The sequence below is a fragment of the Balaenoptera physalus genome, assembly GCF_965194825.1.
Source record: "Balaenoptera physalus genome assembly, chromosome: 5".
Lineage (NCBI taxonomy): Eukaryota > Metazoa > Chordata > Mammalia > Artiodactyla > Balaenopteridae > Balaenoptera > Balaenoptera physalus.
The window spans coordinates 99173021-99200050 of record NC_138884.1 but is presented as its reverse complement, the minus strand read 5'-3'; the positions used below and the strand labels follow the sequence as shown (position 1 = coordinate 99200050).

Here is a 27030-nt window from a genome sequence, read left to right as displayed (position 1 = left end):
TCTCTCGGTGGGCTGCTCTCCACACTTGAGGCCCTAGCATTGCCTGGGTTTTCCACGTAATTGGTCCTTATTCCTCACAGACGGCCACACAAAGAACCCTGGGCGGTCCACCCTCATGAAAAGCTTTCCCCAGGGTGATTTGTAGAGGTGTGAGTCTTCCCTTCCCTCGTGAACCTTTCAGAGCTATAATTAGCAAGGAAGGGAAGGGTGTCTACTAGGCTTCCCTTTTCCCACCTCTCGTCTGGTTTGAACTGGGGCTTTGTGTCTGTCCAGGAGCCTCGAGAAATTCTTGGGCGCTGCTCAGGGAGATAATAGGTTTGTTGATCATGGAATCCCACCCTCCACCTCCAACCCTGTGTGAGTGCTAAGCTGCTTCTAAGACAGGGTGGCAACAAATCTTTCAAGAGGCTGTTTGAAAATGCTTTATGGCGCGTCGTAGGGTTACAAGGCTCTAGCTGAACAAATGGAAAAATTAGTCTGCCTTAAAATAGCCAAGGCAAGTAATTTCCTATCACCTTGTTTCTTAAATGTACTTAACATCTAGAATCTGGGCTTCCCAAAATATGGCTAAGGGTCATCAGTTAAAATGGCAACTTGGAGATAAAAAGCTTCCACTTTACTAGTTGCTCATAAAGTGATGCCACAAGCCCTTCTGTTTGGAATGGGGGGAGTTAGGAATCCCACAACATCCATTATTAAGTATTATTGAATTTAACAGGCTTGAGCCAGCCTAGGAGCAGGACCCTTACCCCACATCCACTAAGGCTCAGCATCAGACCCCCTGACCTTTCCAGGGGCTTCCTAAGGTCTCACACCTTAGGTTTGGCTTTCTTCTGCTTTTTCTTGGATGGAATGGCTTGCTTTTCTAACTCCTTTCTCCAGGTTTCTAAACTACTCCTTACCCCACAAGGAGAGTTAGTGATGACAAACGGAGGGGCACTCAGTCTGCTATTTTCTTGTGTTCTTCCTTTTTCTTTTCCTCTTTCTTTTTATTGAACGTTTTTGCTCCTTTTTGCATTCCCTTTATTCATTCACTCATTCATTCATTTATCCTATTCCATTCCTTCAATAAAGATCTATTAACTAATGTCTGTGTGTCACGAACTAAGATGCTAATTCCTACGGATACAGGAATTCTGCCTGCAAAGAGTTTACCTTTGGGGGAGGGGTGCCAAACAAGTACAAGCGGAGGGAAAAGAGTAGGGCACTGTGGGTGTGTGCAGGGCCTGCCCCTGGGAGTTGGAGAAGGCTACATTTGACCTATGACCTGAAAGATGAGCAGGAGTTTACGGAAGTAAAGGGGAAGAGTGTTCCAGAGAGCAGACAGCAGGTGCAAAGGCCCTGAGGCACAACGCAGTATGGCTCAGCTAAGGGGCTGAAATTAGCCCTGCAGGGCTGAAGTGTGAGGCGACTAATGGCAACAGATGTGGCTGGAAAAATCAGGAGGGGCCAGATAATGGAGGGCCAAGCACACCATGGTAAGGAGGTGGGACTAGATTCCGAAGGCGATGGAAAGGTTGGAGCTGTGAGTGACACGATGAATAAAAGAGCAAAGGAAGGGTTAACCCATTCTCCACCACACAGTCACAGCCACCCTTCAAGAGAGGCCTCTGAGTTTCTCAAGATGGCTGGTGTCATTACTGAATGAGTCATCCGGCCTTAATGTTGATGACTGGGGGTGGGGTGGGGGGGGAGGATGACCGTGACTCACAGGGGGATGAAAATAAACCAGCCTTATAACTTTAGATGCAAATGAGAATAAACAGAATCTCTGGGGCTCACTGCAGTTGGTCTTTTTTGAGGAGGAGAGGACTGGATACTGAGATACAGGGTCTACTGAACATTTTAACATCTTGCCTGCATCTGTTGGCAGGCAAATTACTTCACAGGCCATGAATATGAGTCACTAAATTCTAAACCTTGAGTGAGAAAACCAAGTTTGATAAATGTGTCCAGCTACTGGAATAAAGACCCAGAATGCAAGCAAATCATGAAGCTCAGATGGTGCCAATGCAAAAGCAGCCCCAGACCTGCGCTTACTGTTACACTCACACACACACTCATGCACACATACCCTCCCTTTCTTTCCTCGAAATATCAGTTGCAAATGTCAATTCCTAAAATATCTCAGGCCTACAAGGCGATACAATTAAAAGTGACCAAAAGTTGAGGCAGAGGTGTGTTTAGGACAGTTGGAGGTGGGGGGGGGGGTGGGTACCTCAGAAAATAAAAAGAAAAGAAAAGAAGAAGAAAAAAAAAATCAGTCAAGAAGAATCATGACTCCAAAAATCACATTTCAATATGTTTCAGTATTTTCTGGATTTATAACTTCTCCAAAATTCCTGCAGTATTCTTATGGGTTTAAAAGGAAATGATTGCACATACTTGATTTTACTCTCTAGAAAAACTTGCCCTGATGCTATCATTTGATAACATCTAAGAAGGCCTGGCCTTTAATTATTGACCAAACACCTAGGTTACAGAGCTTAAGTCCTTTTGAGAGGCCCGAGTAGCTTGTCCAGGGTTAATTAGCACCCTTCTTAGCATTCTCGCCCACTCCCTATTTCATGATGGAGAATAGTCATGAAATATTTTTCAAATATAGTATGTTAAATCCAAGAGGTTTAAAAAAATTTTTTTAAAGGCAGACTAAGTGGACAAGAGGCTATGTAAAGAAGACTTCCCAGTATGTCCTTATTTTTATTTTTATTTTTTTTTACTTTTTGATCACACCTCGTGGCATGCGGGATCCTAGTTTCCTGACCAGGGATCGAACCTGTGCCCCCTGCAGTGGAAGCATGGTTTCAACTGCTGGACCACCAGGGAAGTCCCACCAGTACGCCCTTAGATTGAGCCCCTTAAGCCAGCAGTAAGCACACAATCCTCTCTGCTCTTTGTCGTGGAAGAGTTCTCGAGATAATCCAGACACTTCCATGCATTTTTTTTTTTTTAAAGAATAAGCATCTTTCAAAATGGTGCCTTCCAATAACCAGTGACTCCCAGGAACAACAAACATCCCCATCATTTGTCAGGGAATTTGGTACCATTCAAAAGACATTGCCCAAGAAAGCACCTCCTCCCCGCCATGTAGTTTGCTTGAGTGAAACTCCAAAGGCCATCCCTGTTGGGAAAGCTGGCTCTGGCAAGAAGTTGAAATTGAATCTATTGGCAAAATGGGAAATTATTTGGGGGCGACGGAATTAAACTTCTGTAGTTTTTCTTCCTTTTCTCAATTGTACTTTTGTTCACAGCTTCAGCTGGGAGAGACAGTGTTCACATTTAGTTTGGAGTTTATGAGTTCATATTTTATAATTAACGTTGCCAACAGGGGAGTTTGATTAATACCAAGCAGTGGATTTTGAGCAATGTTCCATACAAATTGCCAAATTTAGCAATAAAATAAATTGGTGATGTGAACATAATTAGTAGGATGACTACTTAAAATTCAAAACTGAATGTGAATAATTCCCAATCATCTGAGCCACAAATCCATTATTTGTATAGAAGGGAGAAAGTATAGCATTTGGGTTTTATTTTGCCCTCAACCACAATGTTATTCAGCACCAAGCTGAACATAATGAAACTTCTACAATGGGTTGTGACAATATTTTAGAGCAACCCAGAAACATACACAGATGCGTGTGCATGCACACACACGAAGGGAAAGTAATAAGGATAAGAAATGCTAAACTGTGAATTTTCATTGCAAATGTAAAAATCTATAACAAATTTTTCTGCAAATGCTGCATTACATTCTTCTGATGCACCATACATAAACCTCTGGCACAAAATTACTCAGGAGAGGTTTTTGCCTTTAAATATTCACGGTACCTTATTGTCGCCCTGGACTTCTCCAAGCCTTTGCTGAAGTTCTTTAATTTCTTCTCCCAGATGTTTATTTCGGTCCTGAGAATCTCTCAATAGTTGTGCAAGATTAGCCTGCAAACTGACAAAGGATTAATCTCCAAAATTTACAAGCAGCTCATGCAGCTCAATATCAAAAAACAAAAAACCCAATCCAAAAATGGGCAGAAGACTTAAATTGACATTTCTCCAAAGAAGATATACAGATTGCCAACAAACACATGAAAGAATGCTCAACATCACTAATCATTAGAGAAATGCAAATCAAAACTACATCAGTCAGAATGGCCATCATCAAAAAATCTACAAACAATAAATGCTGGAGAGGGTGTGGAGAAAAGGGAACCCTCTTGCACTGTTGGTGGGAATGTAAATTGATACAGCCACTATGGAGAACAGTATGGAGGTTCCTTAAAAAACTAAAAATAGAACTACCATATGACCCAGCAATCCCACTACTGGGCATATACCCTGAGAAAACCATAATTCAAAAAGAGTCATGTACCACAATGTTCATTGCAGCTCTACTTACAATAGTCAGGACATGGAAGCAACCTAAGTGTCCATCAACAGATGAATGTATAAAGAAGACGTGGCACATATATACAATGGAATATTACTCAGCCATAAAAAGAAATGAAACTGAGTTATTTGTAGTGAGGTGGATGGACCTAGAGTCTGTCATACAGAGTGAAGTAAGTCAGAAAGAGAAAAACAAATACCGTATGCTAACACATATATATGGAATCTAAAAAAAAAAAAAAAAAATGGTCATGGAGAACCTAGGGGCAAGACGGGAATAAAGACGCAGACCTACTAGAGAATGGACTTGAGGACACGGGGAGGGGGAAGGGTAAGCTGAGACGAAGTGAGAGAGTGGCATTGACATATATGCACTACCAAACGCAAAATAGATAGCTAGTGGGAAGCAGCCGCATAGCACAGGGAGATCAGCTCGGTGCTCTGTGACCACCTAGAAGGGTGGGATAGGGAGGGTGGGAGGGAGACGCAAGAGGGAGGAGATACGGGGATATATGTATACGTATGCTGATTCACTTTGTTATACAGCAGAAACTAACACAACATTGTAAAGCAAGTATACTCCAATAAAGATGTTAAAAAAATAAATAAAAATAAAAGGTAGATTTCAAAAAAAAAAGATTAGCCTGCAAATATTAACACATTATGAAATATAATCAGAAACGGAGGAGTGGAGAAATGCGGGGCTTTCTTAGACTTATTGCAGCCAGCATCCAAGCCCAGCTGAACCATTAGAATAAACACATGTACGAATGCAGCAAGTGTGCAAATCACACCACTACAACTGCATGGAGAGAAATAAAGTTGGCCATGAACCTCAATTCGGGGATGTTCTTTGTTTCCAGAATGGCTCACAGACAAGTGATGGAGGAACTGGTCTTTTTTTTTTTTTTTTTTAATTTAAGAGCGCCTCACAAAAACTCTTGCAAGTGGTCTTAGTTCAATTCTAACTTTGGGTCAACAATATAGGAAAAATTTCATTTCCTTGTTTGGATAATTTCATTTCCTTGTTTGGAGAGGTTTTTTTTTTCTTCAAATAGATCGTGTTTAATGAACTTTTCTTTGCCACCTTAATGCCCAGAATTTTGATCAAAAGTGTCAGCCACAGAAGAGACCAGTGAGGTGTCACGATTTCAGACATCAGGATCCGGAGGTAATTCAACAGTCTCCTGGGCTGTTTTTCTCACCTCCTTATCCCCCTGTTCTAGTTCCTAGCGTACCAAACAGCCAGGGTGAGCGCTTTCCAGTCCATCTTCATGATGTCATCCCTTCCTTCAGATTTCCTCCTGCTCAGAGCAGATCCCTCTGGCCCCGTGCGCAGTTCTCCACCAGGCCCCCTCCCCCTCTCAGTCCAGCTTCATCGACACATCTCGGCCCCTTTCCCGGGAGCACGCAAGCACCCTTTACCATGCTCCCACCCTTCTCAGGTTCCCTGAACCTGAACTTGCATATGCTCCCAAACTATCTACATGCTTTTATCCACTCAAGCCTCTAACTTACTATTCCACTTTACCTCCCACGGCTGCTTCTTCTATACTACTTGAATTTTGCTCTAATTCTCACCTTGCTTATTGCACTCTTATCTAACCTCAGCAAGAAGAAATGAGCTATCGAAAGGCAGAGATTCTTTTTTTCTCCCTCCTCAGCCTCCACGTACATTGCTCCAGGAAGTGCTCTTGTTCCAGCGAATGTTTTAAAGACCCACGATGAATAAATGGAGGAAGGAAGGAGGGAGGGAAGCAAGGCAGCAATCGGAATATGACTCCTAAAAAGGAATCTTTCAGAAACAGTCACACAAGGGATTTGAAAGTTATCTTTTAGATTCCCTCCATGTGATAGCTGAAGAAACCCAAATCCAGAGACACTGCAGACGAGTGCAACTATAGTGGCTAAATCTCCAAAGACTTTGATGTTAATACTTTCGGGAATACTGAGTTATGTTAGGTAATCACAAGGGAATGAAGTGAAAGAATGTCAAGATTAAACCTTGGCTTAACCTTGACTCCTCACTTTGTCTCATCTCCCATATTCCATCCATCGGGATATCCAGTGTCTCCACCGTCAAGGTAGCCCCCCATTCAGCTCCCCCGAAGCTCACCTCCTGGCTGTTCCCCACACGTACCGGGCAGGAGCCCATCTCAGCGCTGCTCTCTCTGCCTTTTCTCCGGACTGCACTGCTCCCCCTCCAGGATACCGCTTGGCTCACTCCCTTGCCTTTTTCAGGTCTTAGTTCAAACTACACCGTTTCAGCGGGGCCCACCTGGACCACTTGATCTAAACTGCAATCTGGCCACCTCCCCACTGAACGCCCAAGCCCTTTCCCCTACGCTACTTTTTATTTCCATAGCACTTACCATCTCTTAATATACCACGTAATTTACTTTATAGTTTATTGCCATATGATTACATATGTTTATTACTTACTGTTTATTTCCTGTCTCTCTCTCCCTACTAAGACAGAAGTTCCATGAAGGGCAAGGAACTTTGTTCTCTCTACTGGTCTACCCCAAGCACCTAGTGGATGCCCCATAAATATATCTGAAGTGAAAGATAATATGCTGAGTCTGGAGGTTGTGGTCTCAGCCTAGGGAAATATCTGGAATAATAAAATACTGAAACCAGTGCCTGGCACGCAGCGTTGCATAGAAACCCCACTCATCCCCACTGGCTGGATTTAATCTAGCTCTGATTTCCACTCACTTATTTGTGAACATTACTCAGTAATGTGATCTAATTCTCAGCCCCATATTTGCAAAGCTCATCTCTTGTAATAGTTGTGTTTCAATTGTCCCAGATTTCCATTCTCATCAGATAAAAATTCGGTGAAGGATGAGGAAAATTCATCCCCATTTTACAGGCAGGAAAGCAAAAAGACAAGAGGCACTGTGATCCACTGACTTCTTTGGGAAATTTCCAAATTTCTTTTTGGAATCAGATAGACTAAGTTGGATCCCAGGTCTGCCACTTACTGGGCTGGGTGACCCTGGGTAAGTTTATTAACCTCTTGAGTTTCCCCACCTGTAAAATGGAGCTAACCATACATACTTCATGTAGTAATTTGATCCTTACATTGAATAATGAACCTAGGACGCCTACCACAGTGCTTGGTATACAGTAGGCACTGGTTAAATGCTGGTCACCTCCCCTTGACTCTGCCCTTCCAGTGGCTCCAATTCGATCACTCAGTGGACAGTTGGATGGATCTGGCCGAATGGCTCCATGGACACAGTTGGCTCCCTTGTCATCCTGCCCCTTCACTTATTCATCCATTCATTTATACAACAAATATTTATGGAGTGCCTACTATGTGCCAGGCACTGTTTTCAATTCTGGAGATACAGCAGTGAGCCATACAGACAAAGCCTCTTGCCCTCATAAACTTACATTTTAATAGATGATATTATATTAATTACATTATATTACAACAAAATGAATAATGACCGAGGAGCTGGATGGTAAGTACTATGGAAACAAATACAGCAGGTAAAGGAAACAGTGTGTGCTGGGGAAAGCCCACAGAAGGTGTCACAGCGAAGGCCACACTTCAAGTCTTAAACCAAGACTTGAAAAAGGAGAGAGAGTGAGCGTGAGCCTTGTGGATATCCCGGAGAAAGTTCCAGGTAGGTGCAAAGGCAACCGGCTTCCCTCTCTCCTTCTTCCCCTCACATCACAAGATGTCCACGGTGGAAAGCAGTTCAAGGCCACTAGAGCAGGCGGACCCCAGGGACTGCAGTGAAGTGGAGAGATGATTCAATTCTCAATTTTCTTTTCCTGGTTCCTCCCCTCTGTCCTGCAGCTCTCCTGCCTTAGCACAAGGTATCACAAGTGCACAGCCTCTCCTTTTCCTTCCGGGAACTCCAGAACACTTCCCAGACATTAGCTCAGCAAGCATAATCCCTCCCCCAGGTGGAGGGACAGAGCCCCCAGGCTGGAGGGACTGGCCCAGAGGTGGGGCAGGAGGAGCCACCCGGGGCAGGTGCTGGCATGCGGCTAAAAGTGGCCTCAGCGAGCCTGCTGCCACCTGCACACGGCATCTCAGCACCCCATCTGCAGGAGACACAGCAAAATTCACCTTCACAGGAGCCTGCTTTTCTTAAACAGTGGAAGAGATGTTCAGAAAGAAATGTTTGTAAGAGCAACAGTGAAAAATTTAACGAAAGACCAAAAAAAAAAAAAAAAAAAAAAATCTGAAGCGTCCCTACCTTCCCTTTCTGAATCAACAATGGCTTGAGCCCCTCAGGTGGGTGGGAAGACCCTGACATTTGCTCACCAATGTAACCACAATAGCTAAACCCGTACAACTCAAACTATCAGTGGTGAAAGACCTCGACCTCCAATCTGTCACAGATCAGTACTTGTGCAAAATACAATAAAAATCAATCCCTAGGAAAACAAATTTAAGAAGACATCAAGGCCCCAAGTGTTTGTTAGATTCACCTGACGTAAAATCATACATACTGTCAGATTGCTATAAAAGTTTCCGAGCCCTTCCTCTCAATTTCTGCACTCATCTTGTCGCAGGTACCAGAAAGGGCAGCTTGCAGCCTGGCACTGGTCCTCAGGCCCCACTTTGAATAGCACTGAGCCCAGCAATACTCCCCGGTACTTGGATGTTACAGCAAAGCAGGCACCCACCTGTTATATATCAAAGGTCCCAGTGACACGTGAAGCAAAGGACAGCGCTGCTTTAGGAGACAGCGAGTCAGAGACCCAGTGATGTGACTGTCAAACATTATTTACTCTGCAGCCTGGCCGAAAAGAAATCTACCCAAATAAAGTCAAGCATTTCTACGGTAGCTGCAAAGCAATGGTTAATTAGAATCACATCGCCTCCAAGGGGATTCACTGTACATCTACCCCAGATTTCAAACTGACCCCCTGGGGTAGGGTAGGGTGAGGGAGACCCCCCTTTTGAAGCAGGTGACTGTAATTTTCTTTCACATTTCACAGGCTGGCTTACTTGTCAACACACAATTCTTTTCTATTCAGTCCTTCCACCTCCTCAACTCCCAAACAATAACTTTGAAAACCAGAAAATGACTATTCTGATACGGTGCCTAGTTCCTTGACATATACCTTAAAGAACAAAAAAAAAGAAAGAAAGAAAGAAAGAAAAGAAAAGAAAGAAAAGTAGTACATTTCAAAGCACTCAAAATAGAGGAGAAAAGTTCACATAATTCTTTTGACCAAAAATAACACCCATGACTCACACACGTTCACTATAACCATCCATCAAGCTAACACACGGCGCCTGCTTCTAATTTATCAGCTATGCAGACCGTTTTGTCTCTGTGTTATTGAGAAGGACTCTGTGACCATCAGTTTAGAATAGCAGCACTATGTAAAGGAAATGTCAGGGAAAAAGTGGCAGACCGTCTAACACTCGAAAGGATTTCACAGGGAAGGAAAACAAAACCTAGAGATTATTTCCTCTAAATCTCTGGGGCAGAGTGGGTAGCATAAATAGCAAAACATGAAAAGCTTTCAAAAGAAGCCTCTTTTAAATATTCAGATATAGCCAGGGCTGATGTTAAAAGGTTGACATTTTCTCTCAGATAATAGTGGGATGTTGAATATCCTGGAGTATATTGTAGAATCTGTATACTTAAGTCACTCTTTCTAGCTCGGAGTTTATCTATTAAAATTGTGATGGGGAAGGGAGAGAAGACAGATTTGATGAAAACATAGCTGGGAGGCCCAAGGCCAAAAGGACATTACAGCTGTCCATTCCAACACACGTTCCTTTGTCAAGGATCAAGTCAACCCCCAATTACAAAGGATGTCTGCAGAAGTATGCCGCCAAGGCCAGCCCCTGGTGTGGGGACCATGAGGCTCGGGGAAATTCTCTCTGCACAGAGATGAAGATTACACGTCCTGACAGCTGTTGCAAAGGCAGAGGTCTGGGAGTTGAGAGAATTGTGTGCATCTCGCCCCAACCTCTCTGCCTTTTTGTGGACATTCTCACTGAGGCAGATTAGTAATGGGGACAAGGGGATCTGTTCTTCTCCCTTTCTTCAGGCCCTGCTGCATCCTAAACTCTAGATCTTGCCTCTACCACTGTATTTGAATTCCTTTATGAATGAATGTCACAAAATACATCCAAGTTTATACTATAGATGCAATACATTTTTGAAACTTGTAAGAAGTGGTAGGAGATTTTTTTTAATGGTACATCACATTTGGCAATGACAGTCTCTGTGAAGGAACTCTGTTTTCAATGATCAAGTAACCAAGACTGGTTTACAAGGAAGGGGGAGTTCAGGATACCAGTTGTAAGAAACAGCCCTAAATCTTTTAGATGGGGAGAAAAGGATCCACTATATACCATTTTCCTCCCTGATGTAAGAAATGAAAGGCTGGATATGATAAGATCAGAATATGCCACCCCAAAATATGCTCCTTTGCCATGAGGATTATTTTGATCGGAAGGCAATTGAGAATCAGAAGATACAGAGAATATTCTTCCCTCCCCTTTTCAGCCTAAAAATAAGGGCATACATTTCCGTTTGTGAGTTGTCCCATCCCCTCCATACCAGGAAGAGAATAGCAACTTTAATCACCGGACACAGAGCGTTGGTACCATGATGAGTCTGCATAAACAAACCTAACTAAAATAAAACCCTATCTTCCATTAGTTTCCCATATACCTCCTAGTCACTTTCCCACAATTCATCACCCCTTGAGGCCCAAACCCCCTCTCTTTTATTCAAATGCTATATAAGGGCTTCCCAGGTGGTGCAGTAGTTAAGAATCCACCTGCCAATGCGGGGGACACGGATTCAAGCCCTGATCCGGGAAGATCCTACGTGCCAGGGAGCAGCTAAGCCCGTGTGCTACAACTGAGCCTGTGCTCTAGAGCCCGAGAGCCACAACTACTAAAGCCCTCGAGTCTAGAGCCCGTGCTCCGCAACAAGAGAAGCCACTGCAATAAGAAGTTCACACAACCCAACGAAGACCCAATGCAGCCAAAAGTAAATAAATAAATAAATTTTTAAAAAAAGAAAAATGCTATATAAGCCCCCGAGTCTAAATACTTCGAGTTTCACTTCTTCTCTGTGAACTCCTGTGCATGTAAAATATTCATGAAATTGTTTGCTTTTTTCTCCTGTTAATCTGTCTTTTGTCAGTTAAATTTGCAGGCCTCCATGCACTGAACCTAAGAGGGCAGAGGAAAAGCTTTTCCTCTCCAACAGATAAAAATAAAATGAAAGAAAGTGATGAAAAGTTTAAGATTAACCTTCCAACCTTGCACTAACCAGACACTGGGAAGGGCAGTAAAACGGGCAGGCCATGTGTTTTCTCCTAAGTCCTTAAATAATTCAGCCCAGACACCAGGAGGGGAAAGGGGCAACATTCTGGTTACTATGCCTCAAGTCACCCTGAAACCTTTGTAATTTATTAGATATACACCACTTCAGTAACCTAGCCATGGAAAAGTCATTCTCCATCATAATGTAAAAATGATGTATACCAGAAAATCCTATAACTTCCTTCTCAACTTGCTGCCATATTAAAACTCAGTTCAAAAATGGGAGGGGAAAAAAATAAGAGAGAGACAGGTAAAACCTTGGCCTAGGCACTTCCTCAAGGAGAGTTTTTTGTTTGTTTTGTTTAAAAAAAAAAGTGTGAGAGAGACCAGATTTAGAAAATGCTCCTCAACTACATGGTGTTGACCCCTGAATCCTTTAAACTCACACCTTCAATAGGGTAAAGTACTCGATTAAGCAAGAATATGTGAAAAAAAATGTTTGATAAAACGTGGAGTGTACTTGAGCGGTGTGATTGATAGCAAATTTAATTGCAATTTCTACTCCGCTGCTTTGGTCTACGGCGACTTCTGTGTTAATAGTAATAGAGTGAAACTTGCTTTGCTGAGCAAGCGCCCCCTATTCATAGCAACTGCCCAAGCGATGACCTCTGCTACAGCGACAGCTTTCTTATTTACAAGAAACAACCACCCGAGAGCTCATTCCACACACAGTTTTTGGCTGTGCAAGGAGCCCTCGGCAGCCTACTCTCACCCCACTATCTCCAAGCACACACTTGCCAATGCAGGCATTTCCAGGCCCACAGGCAAATGCTCTTCAGTAGGTTTAGGAGGTTGCTATTTAAATAAATGTTTGCTTAATCTTGGCCATTATGGCTCCGCATCTGCCACTTAGTGGCTCCCTTAATAGTTCCCAAGTTCTTTAGACCCACTGAGCCTAAATTCCCCCATGTTTAAGTTGGGGGATGCTCTCACCTTGCTGACAAAAAATCACTGCAAGGATTCGAAGGGCTTCTGAGCAGGAGGTGTGAATGCTCAGAATGAAATTACTGTTATTATGATTTGGGAGGACTCCCGCAGGCTGAACCCTGGATTTCTTCCCAGCTTCCCTGGTGTAACAGTGAAGTTGTACTGTTCGAAGTGTTATAAAAAGAAACATCCCAAAGCACTTGAGATCTTTGAAGGAAGTTTTAGGTTCTGAGCATCAAACCGAGATGCATATACAAAGTTGCTCTGATTTGTGGTCACGGGGGACTAAACTAAGATTGACCAAGAAGACTTTTCTATTGAAGTAAAAGGCTCCCTCCCATCCCACAAAGGGCCACTCTGTGCTCTGATTTCTCCAGGGCTGTCATCCTGGTGCATGTCACCGTCTAAATAAGCCATCACTTTTTAAGGGAAGAAAGCAAAGGCTCCCTCCTGGACCAGGAGGGATACCTCCCGTGGTACCTCGGCTTGAAATCAAAACAGGGAAAGACGGAGATGTGTTTGATTGTTTATTCAAGGAGGAGTTTGCATGGGGAAAAATGTGTTGCTGTGACCCCAAAGAATCCCAACTTATAAGAAGATTAACCCAGGATAATTTAAATTCCCCTTTATCTCCTTTGGAGGAACTGCTTGTTTCGCAAAAGAAAAATATTTAAAGGGTTGTTTGAGATCTTTTGGTGATCTCTCACTGCAGTGCAGAGAGGTGTTCTGTGTACGGTTCTGCCTGGAGTATCAGGAAGAAATTTTCATTTCAATATCCCACGAGAAGCTATTAGTGAAATCACTGTTGTCACGATTTCTTCACAGCTTCTTTAACGGATGATTTGCCATTGGAAATTGAGTTGTTTTAAAAAGGATTCTAAATTCTAAAAGAGAGCCTCGATCGACAACCATATTTCCAGAACTACAACCATGAAAGTTCTGGCTGTCCTGTAAGGAGGAGACAAAAAAGCAGGAAGACGTTACGGCCAGATATTGGCTGCCACAGGAAAGAACACTGGCCTAACGGGTAAAGACTCCTAGCTCAGCGTCTGCTTCTCAACCCCTCCTAAGCAGAGGGCTTCGGATAAAGCACTTCATCTTTGAACTTCCAAAATGGGTGGATTAAATGTTGACCATGCTTCTTCCCCATTCAAACAGACTAAGAGTTAAATATGGAACAAAACCCTGAACTAAAACACTGAACTACAAGTGAGCAGATTTGGATTTTTAGGCCTGCTCTATTAACCTGCTGTGTGACCTTGGAAAAGTCACAGGAAAAATAAAAAATAGCCAACACCCATTGAGCACTCACTAAGTAGAAGGCAATGGGCATTATAAGCATTATCACACTGATTCTTTATAAAAACTTTATGAATATATCTCATGCTTTTGTTCATTTTGGAGAGGAGGAAATTGAGACTCAGAAAGGTAACACAGCTTGCCCCGGATCACCCAGCCAGCAAGTGGAAGTCTTATATTTGAATCCACAAAATTGGATGCCAGAACCCAAGCTTTTATCTACTGCCATCCATGACGCTGCCTTGAGACTTTACGAAAGACCTAACTTGCAGTGTGGCCGCAGAAGACAGCTGGGAGATGACACACATACATAGATATATACGTGCATACACACATGCATACATGGTCTCTGAAAAGCACAAAGCGCTGCCAAGACTGAGGATGGGGTATTGTTTCTACTTATATTTGAGAAGAACCCTCAATACATTTATAGTCAGCTTGAGCTGCTACAACAAAACACCATAGACTGGGTGGCTTATAAACAACAGAAATTTATTTCTCATAGTTCTAGAGGCTGCAAATCTGAGATCAGGGTGTCGGCACAGTTAGGCTCTGGGAAGGGCCCTCTTTCAGGTTGCAGATTTCTTGTTTTGTCCCACACAGCGGAGAGCAGAGCAGAGAAAGCTAGTTCTCTCGTGACTCTTATAAGGGCACTGAACCCCCTCGTGAGGACTCCATCCTCATGACCTCATCTAATCCTAACTCCCTCCCAGAGGCCCCACCTCCTAATACCATCACATTGAGGACCGGAGTTTCAACATAAGAATTTGGGGGGATGTAAACATTCAGTCCATAACAGAGTGATGATAGTCATCTCTCCTGAGCTGAGAAATGAACAGGGGAGGAGTCCATAGAAATTCCTCCTTCAAGTCAAGAATAGGAAGCCACGGTTTCAAGGCTGATGGGCAACAAGATGCTCAATGCGGCATCTTTTCCTTTTCCAATATGTGGATCTTTTGACCCCCCAGGTCCCATCTGTTACCCCAGCAGCTGGTTCTCGTTCCAGTGTCTTCTGCTTACACAAGGTACATTTGCTTTGCAGCTGGAGGGGTAAATACTTCACCTACTGTTTTGCCTTCGGGATAAACATGTGATATAAGACAGGAGACACCAGGTCAGGGTGCACGCTTCTACCCCTGTTCCTGCTGATGAAAGAGTTAAGAAGGTAATTGTGCCTCTCCTTTCCAGTACCGGATACACGGATGCCAAAGCTGCCTGCTTCAGGCTAAATGGAAAGTTTCATTGTAACCAGTGCCTGCAAATTTAATGGTGCATTTTCTTCCCCACACTGAGCTAATGAAGAGGACGTCTTAACACTCCCCCTCACTCATCCAAAGACCAACCCCATGCTTTCATAAATAAACTAACTATATGTAAATAAAATTTGAAAACATATATTTTAAACAGGTAAGATTATTTTTCCAAATACTGGAACTATTTTCCTCCACTGTTAATCAAGACATTTCTTCCATTACTAAGCCAGAATTCCCTCCCTGGCTTTGGGCTATATTTTTCTCTCCACTGCACTGATTACCATTTAACATCCTATATATTTTAATCATTTTGTTTATTGTCTGCTCATAGCATCCCTACTAGAATTAAGGTGACTATATTATTTATAATCCAAACCAAGACACTTTGGAGAGGACAAGGAGAACTAATACAAATTATGCCAGGACGAGAGGTGAAAATGGCAATGATCCTGAGTAAACAGAAGGCCTGGTCACCCTAACCACAAGGCGAGTTCTGAGCATGAGCTCTGAGTGGACTGCACGACTTTGAACTCTGGCTCCACCGATTACTTACGTTATTTCCCTTGGGTAATTTACTTGACCATCATAGGCCTAAATTTCCTCATTTGTCTGATGGCAACAATAATAATAACCCCCAACTCCCATGGTTGTGTGGGAATTAAACGGGATCGTCCACAGGGCAGTGCTGGGCACAGGGTCTGACAGACTGCAAGAGTGAGCACACAGAAACACTGGCTGCCATTGTCATTATTTGTCATTCCAAGACTCTCTCAAGAAGGCATGTACAGCAGATGGTTAACACACGGTCTACCCAGCACCCCGTCAACATGACAACAGTAGAAGCTGCCTTGTATCTACAGGATGCCTGGACATGCCCAGCTGCCCTGGCCTGAGCCTGGCCTCGGGGCGCTCTCTCCTGGGATTCAGGGAGCAGCTTTTTCCTACAGGTCAAAGACGTGGGGTCTGTAGCCCTCATGAGGTCAGCAGCCGCGTTTCCTATTCTACAGAGAAAGCAGGTCCAGAAAAAGAAATGGCAGCTGACACAGAGAATGCTGAGGGCAGAGGAGAGAGCTGGGGGCACCTGAGTCCAGGTGGTAGCTGGTCCTGAGGCCTGGCTGCATTTCTGACTCCCAAGGTTGCTGCTTACCCAACCCTTCTGAGGTCCTAGGAGCCAGGAACTTCTTCTTTGGCCCAAGCTATTTCAAGCTGCCAAGGGTAACCAAAAGGGTCCTGACAACAGCACACTAATATATAATTGATTAAAAAAGAAAGGGATGATAAGGAAGAGGAGAAGATGATGAATAATTATTGACGCTCACCCGGTGCCAGGCACCGTTCTAAGGACTCTACTTGCGTACGTTATCTCCTTTGTTGCTCACAGCCACACTATGTGGTGGGTACCATATTTATTCCCACTTTGTAGATGTGAAAGCTGAGTCTCAGACACCCAAAGGAATCTTCCCAAGGCCACACAATTAGTTTGGCGGGTGTCATTGCTGGCTCCCTAAGCCCTTCTATCCCAGGTGATTAATCTAAGCCAATTGTACCCTCCCAGTGAATGTTAGTAGACCAGGAATGGGAGTACGTCCTACACTGGCCCAATGAAACTGGAGGGAAGGACTCATATTCCATGGCTGGGTTTTCTGCCTTTCCTGCTTCGAGGAAAGCTGATGTTAAGTTCAAGAGGAAGCTGACGTTAAAATCGGCACAACGGTAGAGTGCAGGTAAAATATAGGATGCCCAGCTCAATGTGAATTTCAGATAAATATTCAATAATGTTTTAGCATAAGTGTGTCGCGAATATTGCATGGTACATACTCTTATACTAAAAAAGTATTCATTGTCTATCTGAAATTCAGATTCACCTGGGTATCCTGTATTTTTCTTTGCTAAGTGTGGTAGAGAGGAGAGAATGAGTACATGACGACAGTACAGCATCTGAGACCTGCACTACCTCTCAACTTGTGGCTATGCAAGGGCGTCGATTCCTTTATTGATTAAGCAGTTTAGAATTTCTGTCACTTGCACCCCAGTCCGTCCTATGCCATCCATTCCAGGCAGGAAGAATGCAGAGCAAGCTCACACCACCACACTAAATCCTAAAGGGGCAGAAACTAAATGCCATATTAAAAGCTACAAAGCCAGCGCTTAGGACATTGAACTTGTTTTGTTTGTTTGTTTGTTTGTTTTTTAGAGCTGTAAGAATGCAGCTTGACAGACTTACTGGAATTCATCAGATTCTCTTCAGTCAATGTAAATTTTTTATTATAAACTCACGGAACGTGAATCCACTTACACTGTAAAACTCCTTCATGAATACTAACAAACTCTAAAATCGCAGCAAAGATGATGGCTCATAGCCACCAAAAACACAGAAACAAAAACATTAGCAATTCCACATTAAGGATCCCAATTTTTAAACATTTACGCTAACTTTCTGTGTCATTTTGTTTAGGAAAAAAAAAAAACAACATCAATTAGCTCCACAGAAAATTTTGACTTTAAATCAAACCTGGAGCATTACAAAATAATCAAATAAAATAGGAAAGGAGTGTGGGAGTGAGCAGAACTGAATGACTGAAAGCATAGCCATAGGACTGAGTTGTTACTTAAGGGTGAACGTCGTATGTGTGTGTGTGTGTGCGCATATGTGCGCGTGCGTGCCTACTGTTTACTCAGCATCGAAAATCACAAGGTAATGAATCTAAGGAGTTTATATGCTGTGCCAGGTATATGATCAATGAACAAAAACAGGATGTTGTCTTAGCCTTTACAGCTATGAAGACAGCAAACAATTCCTGTGTCCTTATTTTCACCCACCAGTTTTGAAGTCCAGTTCTGGTGCAGAGCATTTCCCATAACATGGTACACACAGCATTAATATCACCATCATCCAGGCTCCCCTCAAGCCCGTAAAAGGCTGTAAGTCAGGGTATGTCAGTACAGAACAATTGTAAAGTTGAGGAAAGTGTTAAAAAGCAATACATCTATATATATGCATGTAACTGGATTAAAAAATTTGATGTACGATATTCCTGGACATAATGCTATAAAAGTATTAACTGTCCCTATATTGATCTATACATTTAACAAAACCCCAATCAAAATACCAATAGGTACGGGTTTGGGGCGGGGGGTGGGAATCAGAGGAGGACTTGATAAAATATTTGTCAGTTATATCTAAAAAAAGAAACAAGAAACATCTGAAAAGAAAGAGCAAAGGGAAGGAGAATAGCCCAAACAGGTATTAAAAGTATTATAAACAAAAACAGAATAATGTGGTACAAACAGGACAATACAGGAAGCTCAGTGGAACAGAACAGAAAGTCCAGAAAGACACACACACACACACACACACGGATTTGTCCATTGCTAAAAGTGGGCATCTAAAATCCATGGGGAAAATGGATACTCAATAAACGATGTTGGTCACCATTTAGGAGAAAAGAACATAAATGGCTTATGAGTTTTGTTAGCGAGATGGCTTTTAAAAGTCTGAAGCGGCAGAAGCTAAATAGCAGCACGGCATCCATCCACAGAACAGTAAGCTGAAGTCCTCTAGCAGTGTGCTCTCAGCTCGTGGTTTTCTAAAAGGATTCCCAACAAGAAAGGGAGCAGAGTCAACCGGAGTGCCTTCTTCCATCCTGTTAGACTTCACTGCGTTTCCTTCACCCAATCCTTAGGCCCTCTCTGTAGGCCGCATTTCTCTACCACCCACTCTCCCCAGCAATACAAAGTGATTCTGGGAAGTTAGAAGATTTCTCTATACATTTTTTGGGATTCCCTAATCCCCCAGTTGTTGTAAGGCATCAATACGAACATTCTGAGAGTTGTCAAAGATCAGGAATAAGTCTTACCTGTTTCCTCTTTTCAGGGGGAAGTGAGGGATCTCCATCCTACAAAGAAACCAATGTTACATTTTATTTTTTAAAACTTAGATGTGTGTAGATTCAAGACATTGAACCGAACTATGAACTAAGTTCAGACCCTCCCCTCTCCCGCCCCCTGCAACCAACAATGTGCTGAACCAAACTCAAATATACTTAAAACATTTTAAACTATAAACTGAACCAGAGTTATTTTGGGAAAACCTCTAAGGAATCACTTCCAATTAGGACCAATCTATATATTTTCTAAACCTATGTGAGCCAAATAAATAAACTGGATTTATCAAAATTACTTATGAGCAGAGCCTAAACAGAAATAATATGTCATTTGGTTTGAGTTGAGCTCCTTTTAAATAGATCCAAAGGAATAGTAATGGGCACATACAGTGCACACACATACTTGGGTTTTCTCTATGGGCAGAACAATTTGGGGGGTGGGGATAGGATACGCTCAAAATAAAAGAAAACTCACTGAGAACTTCTAGTCCTATCAGACTTTTTGTCTTAAAAGGATTCAATTCCTCTCCCTCGTGTGCCATCTGGGAATACATAAATATGTCAGGTGAATGATAAATGCTCAGGAAATAGTACTTCTCTATCTGATGCTGTCCACATATAAGTCAACATGATTTTAACCTCAGGAATCTTTCTACTGTACTTCTGTTCCAGGGCAGTTCAATGACCCCAGCACAGACGGTTAAATGCAAGCAATAGTGTCAGCACTTAAAAAAGAGATGGCATCAGTGAGAAAAAAATAAGTGAGAATGCAAAATAGCACTATGCAGTTGGTATCCTCCATTTCAGTATAATTTGCATCCTTAAAAATCTTGCCATATGAAAACTAGAGAAAATCTAATTGCCCAGGAAAGGGAAAGGTTTAAAAATGATGGAAATATTACTATGCACTGTTTTAAAAAAATGAGTTAAATCTGTATATATGGCCTAGAGAGATGTCCAAAATAAAGTGCTGAGCGGAAAGAGCGAGTTTTAGAACAACATTTATATAAAGCTGTCCAATAGAACTCTCCGCAATGAGGGACATGTCCTCCAGCTAACTGTCCAATATAACAGCCACCATGGAGATGTTCTATATCAACACAGTCCCATTCGGTAGCCGCCAGCACCCCGTGGCGATTGAGGGCATGAGATGTGATAAGTGAGACAGTTTTCAATTTTATTTAATTCTAATTAATTCAAAATGAAATTTAAATAACCACACGCAGCTAGTGGCTTCTGTATTAGTGCAGATGTATAACACAAATCCTCTTTAAAAAAAAAACCACCTCCATACAGTTTTAAGTAAATAGGCACACCCAGACACATTCAGATATGTGTGTTAAGTTCACGGGCGCCAGAGCAAGCATCCGGAAGCATGGACTTATCAACTAGCAAGTGGGACTGGATCGTGGAGGAAGTAGGGTGATGACTTTCACGTCTTAATTTTTCCACTGTGGAACTCTTTGTGACGTAATACGTACGATCAGCTCACGGTACTTCTTCTTTAGGGACTGATGGCGCTCTCGAAGCTGATTGGCCATGAGTTTGTACTGGTCCCTTTCCTGCTGGCATGTGTCCAGTTCCTTGGAAAGGATCAGCAGGGCTTCTTTCTTACTCTCCAGCTTTCTTTTACACACCAGGTACTGCAGAACAAACACATGCAGGCGACTGCTCAGAACCGTCAACAGGCCTCCCTCCTCTCACCCGCGCTGGGGTTCACACACCCCGCAGAGTTGGTTTTGTTGCCTTTTTTGTTTTCAGAGATTGTATACCCAGAATCATTTGTCAGTCAATGACATGTGAGCCTAAAGGCTGCTACTGTACCTGACATAGTCCCCTCGTGACAGAACCAAAACCTTGGACATTCATGAACTTTGGCCAGCCGAGACAGGAAAAATAATTGATAAATAAGTTAAAAAGCAGAATCCTTTTTAACAATTACACAGATAGCTAAATAAATAGATAGTTGGACCCAAAATTTTATTTAAAAAAGGATTTAGCTATCCAGGTAAGATGATGTAAAGTTCTATTAAAATCTTACCAAATGATATAACACGGAAAGCTTTAATAAAAATTGTATATATTACCAACAATTATCTCTAGGGAGCAAAATTATTTGCATTTTTTTTTATTCTTTATACTTTTCTGTGTTTTCTAAATGTTATAGAACACACCTATATGGCTTCTATAATAAAAATAAGTACAAAAAAATGTAATGAAAGATAATTTAATTGAACCCTAAATTACTGCAATAGATTGTACCTACCCATGCAACCCAGCAGACATTTTCTCACTCGAGAATTTTTGTTCAATAAACTCGGTCAGAGGTGTGCACCTTCTCCTATGATTCCAATGCAGACACCCACCACCCAGAGACCAATTTTACGAGCTAAGTATTTTAGTCACACTCTGAATTATCCCCCCAAAGTCGGGTGTGTCTTGCTGGAACTCGTCCTCAGAGTTGTGGGATATCTTCGTCCCTCCATCTCCCCGCTCCCCACACTGTGACCGACCCTCACCTGACAATCACCCACCACCTGGACCAGTGTGAGCCCGACTGGGCTTCTGTCCTTTTATTGGATCTATAGCACCGTCTGGTGTTATTCACATATGTGAAATGTGGAACTAAGTACCTTTTGAATTTGCCCCGTAAAAGACCAAATTCAGAGCATTCACGAAAACAATTTATAGTTTCATTATACACTCTGACATGAGCACTTTGTCATTACGGATGCTCACACAGAGCAGAGAGGACCAGCACTCCCATACCGTTTGAGTCAATGCTCTTTTATGGACAAAAAGCATTACTCATATATAGTGCTTGCTTGGAACTGACTTTGTTAAGTTCACTTACAAATAAATGAAAGGGGAAAAAGAGAGTTTTGTGCATTAGCACATTTTTTTTCCTTAAAAAAAAAAAAAAGTAATTGCTTAGCTTCAAAAACAAAGGGGAAAGAAAAGCCATTCTGAGATGGATTTGAGTTCCAAGAGAGGACACTTCCACCTTGGATGAATCTTATTCGTGGCAGTAATGAGGTTGGAATCCTGACTTAAAACATCCTGGATTTTAAGACTTTGACATCGTCTTCGTGGAGGCAAACGGTTCTGTTGCCACAGTGATTTCTCAAGAGTAAAATCCCCAACGAGTAAATATCAGAGGAGAGTAGCCCAAAAACCTGAACTGCAATGTCCTAAGGGAGGTATTGAAATTTCACAGGAAAAAATACCATTTACACACAGTTTAACAGAGCTGCCCTTGTGCCTTCAGTTCTTTGCCTGTGATCAGCAGCCTCGGCTGGCAGTGCTATTAGCATTGGTGGCACAAAAACAGTCACCTTTGTCCCTTCGATGTATCAGATCCAAATCTAAGGTCTCAAAAATATTCCGTGTCTTCCAACTTTGGGGAAGAAAATCGCAATAGTGTGGAGACGTTGTACAGTACAGCAGGCAAGATTAGAGTCACACCCAGTCTACTGAAGGGGACCAGGTAAGGGTCACCACTTACTGGCAAAGTAGAACTCAAGTTCCCTGACCTTGAACTGCAATCTTTTACGGTCCAAGAGAGAAGCCGTTTCTCTCCCAAGGCATGGTCCAAACAGGGCCTTGGAAGCTGTTTAAAGGGCAGCAATAGGCCTCCATTCCCTCTGGGTCTAAGACACCTGGTAGATGAACAGGCATAGAGTCCTCTGCTAAGACCCAGTGACCTGGGATTTGAGGAGCAGCTTCACTGCCCTTCGGGTCTCCTTAGGGCACGGAAAACAGGACAATTATCAGCTCCATCAAAGGGTAAGAAACTGATTCTGTATAGAAGATGAAGCCACACCAAGAAAAGGGAGGTCTTTAGAAAGCCACTGCTGGACTGCTCCCTCTTTTGCTTAGTATGGTCTAGAACAGTGAATTTCAAAAATGTTATTCTACGTCATTTATTTTTATCAGCACAACAAACCTCAGGCTGAAGCCTCATTTATAAACAGCTCAAAGTGGCGCTGCTCTGGCTGAAGATGGGACACCTCCCCTGTAGTCCTGCCGCCCTCGCGTGGCAGCATCAACAGGGAGCCCTGCTCTACATCACCCTGGGATGCTTGTGAAAATGCAGATTCCTGGGTCCCAGCTCAGACTACTCACCCTCAGCTCACCCCCATACTGCCTGAATCATGAATCTCTGGTGGCTGGCTCAGAAATCTGCAGTTAGCACATGGCACAGGTGATTCTTACTCCATCTATACTTTGAAAACCCAAGCACTGGAGGCCTCCAGCTTCATGGTGTCTCAAAAGTTAGAAACAATTAAAATAGTCTGGAGGGACTGATAGGCCAGTGGCAGCTCAGAAGCTCAGGGCAAGGCTCCGTCTCAGAGCCATTCCAGGGTTGTCGGAGCCACCTTTTATAGCACAGAGGGGTTCTGAACAAGTACAAGCACAGACTACATTTTACCATCTGGCCAAAGAGCCTAAACATGCAGAGTCTCATTAAAATATGAATAGAAACTCTGGGATGTGTATGTGGGGGGGGGGGCAGTGGGAGTGGTACCAGAGAATGGGATGGAATTTCTTGTTATTATTCTAAAATGGTGACAGTTTAGTCCCTGTGGTGGCAACTGCTAAATTGTCCCATTTTCTATCCCTCCAACTGGAAACAAACAAGCAAAAAACTGGAAAGAGAGAAAAAGGTGTTGAAGATCCTTCTCCGTTGGCAGCTCTGGACAACCAGCAAATGCATGGACCCAGCCTCAGCCTTAGAAGGGACCAGAAATAGAACAGAAAGCGAGACAAGCCAAGTCACTGTGCTTGGGACGTTTCCGCTTCTAAAGGAGGATGAATAAGTGTAGACGATGGAGCGGGTGGACAGCAGAAAATCACCAGGCAGAGTCGGGAGGCCTCTGTCCAGATGTAAGTCTAGCAATGGGCTCATCATGAACCGTTGGGACCCTGGGAAAGCCACAGAACGCAAGGAACAAAACAAAGTCACGCTGCCTGGGCCTCAGTTTCCACACTTGGACAATGAGTGGGGTTCCCAGAGTGCCCTCCAACTTGAGAAACCCATGATTTTAACATCCCATCCAATATCACTGGGGTGCTGGGGAGAACACTGCGGGGAGGGGCTCCAGGCCAGGAGGTATGACTCACTTCAAGCACCTAGAAATGGCTTCCTCTGCCTTGTCTAGGGCAGAGCCAGCTCAATGATTTCCAAAGATCACCTGCAGCCGTGGCAGTTCCAGAATCTCCAGACAAGCTGCGGCTTCAGGACAGCCACCTGGCTGGAAAGGGTGCTGGGGCCGAAGCTGTGTTTGCAATAACAATTTACAACAGAGCTAGAAAAGGCTAAACGTCTGAGTGGTCAACGTCAGTGCCTCTCTCCAGTATTTCTAGTTCTCCTTTCCTTGCAGGAGCTCGGAAGGACTATTCTTCCCCATTGCTTTGGAGTAAGGCAGAGCCATGTATCTTGCTGTATCCAATAGAGAGGGACTGCAAGGAAAGTGAGTCACTTCCAGGGTAGAAGCTCCCAAGAGCCAAGGGATGAACCACCAGCCGAACCTGGATCATGGAACCAGCACAGCAGACAACTGCCCTGAAGAGTCATTTGGGTCCACAGAGAAATTTGTGTGATCCAGAAATAAACTTTTGTACTGTTAAGGTATAAAGATTTCGGGGGTGTTTGTTATCAGAGCATAACTTAGCCCAAGCTGACTAATACAGTCCATAGCAAAGTGTAAGGTCAGGGAGGCTGATAGAGATCATATCTGCTCCTGCTCTGTGCTTCTACTGAGTTACCACAATGATGAAGAGGATTAACATTATCACTATTATTATTACCATTAATAACAAAAATGAAAGTTGTATGGCAAATGCTTTCCATGTATAATCTCCTTTAATCCTCACAAAACCATAATGGGGTTACTGTGTTATTAGCATGTACCTTTTCTAAATGAGAAAGTGAGACTGAAAGAGTTTATGTAATCTGCCAAGGGTTTGGCAGAGCTAGAATTCGAACCCAGGTTTTTGTACAGCCAAGCCTGTGGAACCCCGATTCCTGACAAACCAAGCACTCAGTGAAAAAACAATCAGAATATTCATGGAATTGGTTACTACATCTAGTTGGTATTTTCAGCATAGGGAAGCTAAGAAAAGGGAATTTTAAATTTGGCTACTTTTTATACCTAGAATCTCTTGACCCACCCCCTTCTAAAACTAGATGCAAGGCCTGAAGGAAGAAGGAAAAAATAAACAAAGAATCCACCAGCATCTCTCCCCTCTGCTCCTCCTGAGGGAGCCAAGTAGAGGCAACAAGGTTTCCATCCACTTAAATGACATGGGATAAAACTAGAGGCTGTTTTCTCAAAAGCGGCTTGGTCCTAACAATTTTCTATACGCTGTAGCTGCTCTCAATCATTCATTCAACAAATATTTTCTGGGTGCCTTCTATGTGTTAGGCAATGAGCCAAGCATTTGGTCTCCTAAAGGGATAAATGGTCCTGGGGATTTTGAAAAGGAAAAACATGATACTTGGATAACAAAATATAATTTCCACAATTCCTTATGGGTTTTTCTGAAACCCCCAAAGTTTTGAAAACTGAAAATGTGTTTGCATCCCGTTAGTGACCTCAGCCTATGTGAGGGTTTTTATTGTCTTTATGCCACTGATTGTGAATATTCATACATTTGCTGAAGACAAATCAATGTGTTTGATTTCCAGCTGCTGCCCAGAACTCTACTGGGGTTGATACACAATATACAGTACACTTATTACATTTCCTTTCAGATGCCAAAACTCCTGCCTCTAAAACATATCTGGGGCCCAAGGATTTCAGATATGGAACCTGCCTATTATTTGAAAGTCACCCTTGCAAATCTCTGTATAGTATCAAAGACATATTGGTGACTAAAATCAAATCTTTCTCAAACAGCAATTGTCCAAAACCTAAGAATTTATTAGATTTTGACTTCCTCATGTAGGCCAGGAAAAACTAAAAGTGTGTTACATGCAGTAAATGTTCAAGCTGCCACAGTGCTTACGTGCCTATTCCCATCACCTCACAATTTCTTTATTCTTGAGAATTAGCATGAATGCTCGAGTGGAAAAAAAAGCTCCCAGATAACCCAAGTGACTTGCCCAATTGCAAAGAATAAGGGTCCCAGCTGCCAGCATCTTCCATAATAGTGTCTTCCAAATTGTGGGTCACGATACATTAGTCTGGGTAGTGAAATCAATTCAATTGCAACCCTCATTTTCTTTAAAAAAAAAAAAAAGAACACAAAATAGCGTGAATCCCATGCAGTATAGGTAAGCATTGCTTCATGAAACTTTTCTTTTTGCATATGTGTATACGAATAAACATACATATATGCATGTTTTCACACATTTATGGTGGACTGCCATTTTAAAAGTTTGGAAATGACTCTTCTATAATAAGCCACTTTGCACATTTATTCATTCATTCAATAAATAGTTAGTAAAAGGCACCAAGAGAGGCAAGAGTGGGGCTGGGGGTTAGGTATTGGGCAGGAAAGAAAAGCTACACAGAGGAGATGGTCCTTGAAATGAGTTTTGAGAGATGAGCAGGTATAAAAGGCACCCGAATAAAAGCCATTATGTAATAGAAATAATTAACCAGTTCTTTGGGATTGAAGCACAATTCTGATTAATTAATACCTGCTCTGCCCACCTCACTGAGATTACTGTGAGCTTGAAATTCAACGTACTATGCTAAAATTTGGCTTTGGAAATGTTCTCAAAATTAAAGGCATTATTTTTACAGCAGTTAAAACTTACAAAACATTTTCCCGAAGACTCTCTCGTTCGATAGCCAACACTATATGACAAGTGTGACAAAAACTGCTTTTCCCATTTTACAGACAAGATAGCTGAGATTGTCTTTCCCAGAGTCACAAAGCTAACAACTGTCAGCTCAAACTAGGGCTCTTAACTACAAATTCCAGGCTGTTTTTAGTATTCTAT

At 42.7% G+C, this 27030-nt stretch overlaps 1 protein-coding gene across 1 annotated transcript in view; it reads right to left on the bottom strand.

Moving 5' to 3' along the window:
* Positions 1-27030, bottom strand: part of CCDC149 (coiled-coil domain containing 149) — a 100998-nt gene that overhangs the window by 47087 nt on the left and 26881 nt on the right. The window contains 3 exon segments of the mRNA XM_082462066.1: positions 3832-3939; positions 19050-19088; positions 20558-20719. Of these exon segments, the coding sequence (XP_082318192.1) occupies positions 3832-3939; positions 19050-19088; positions 20558-20719 (309 nt within the window).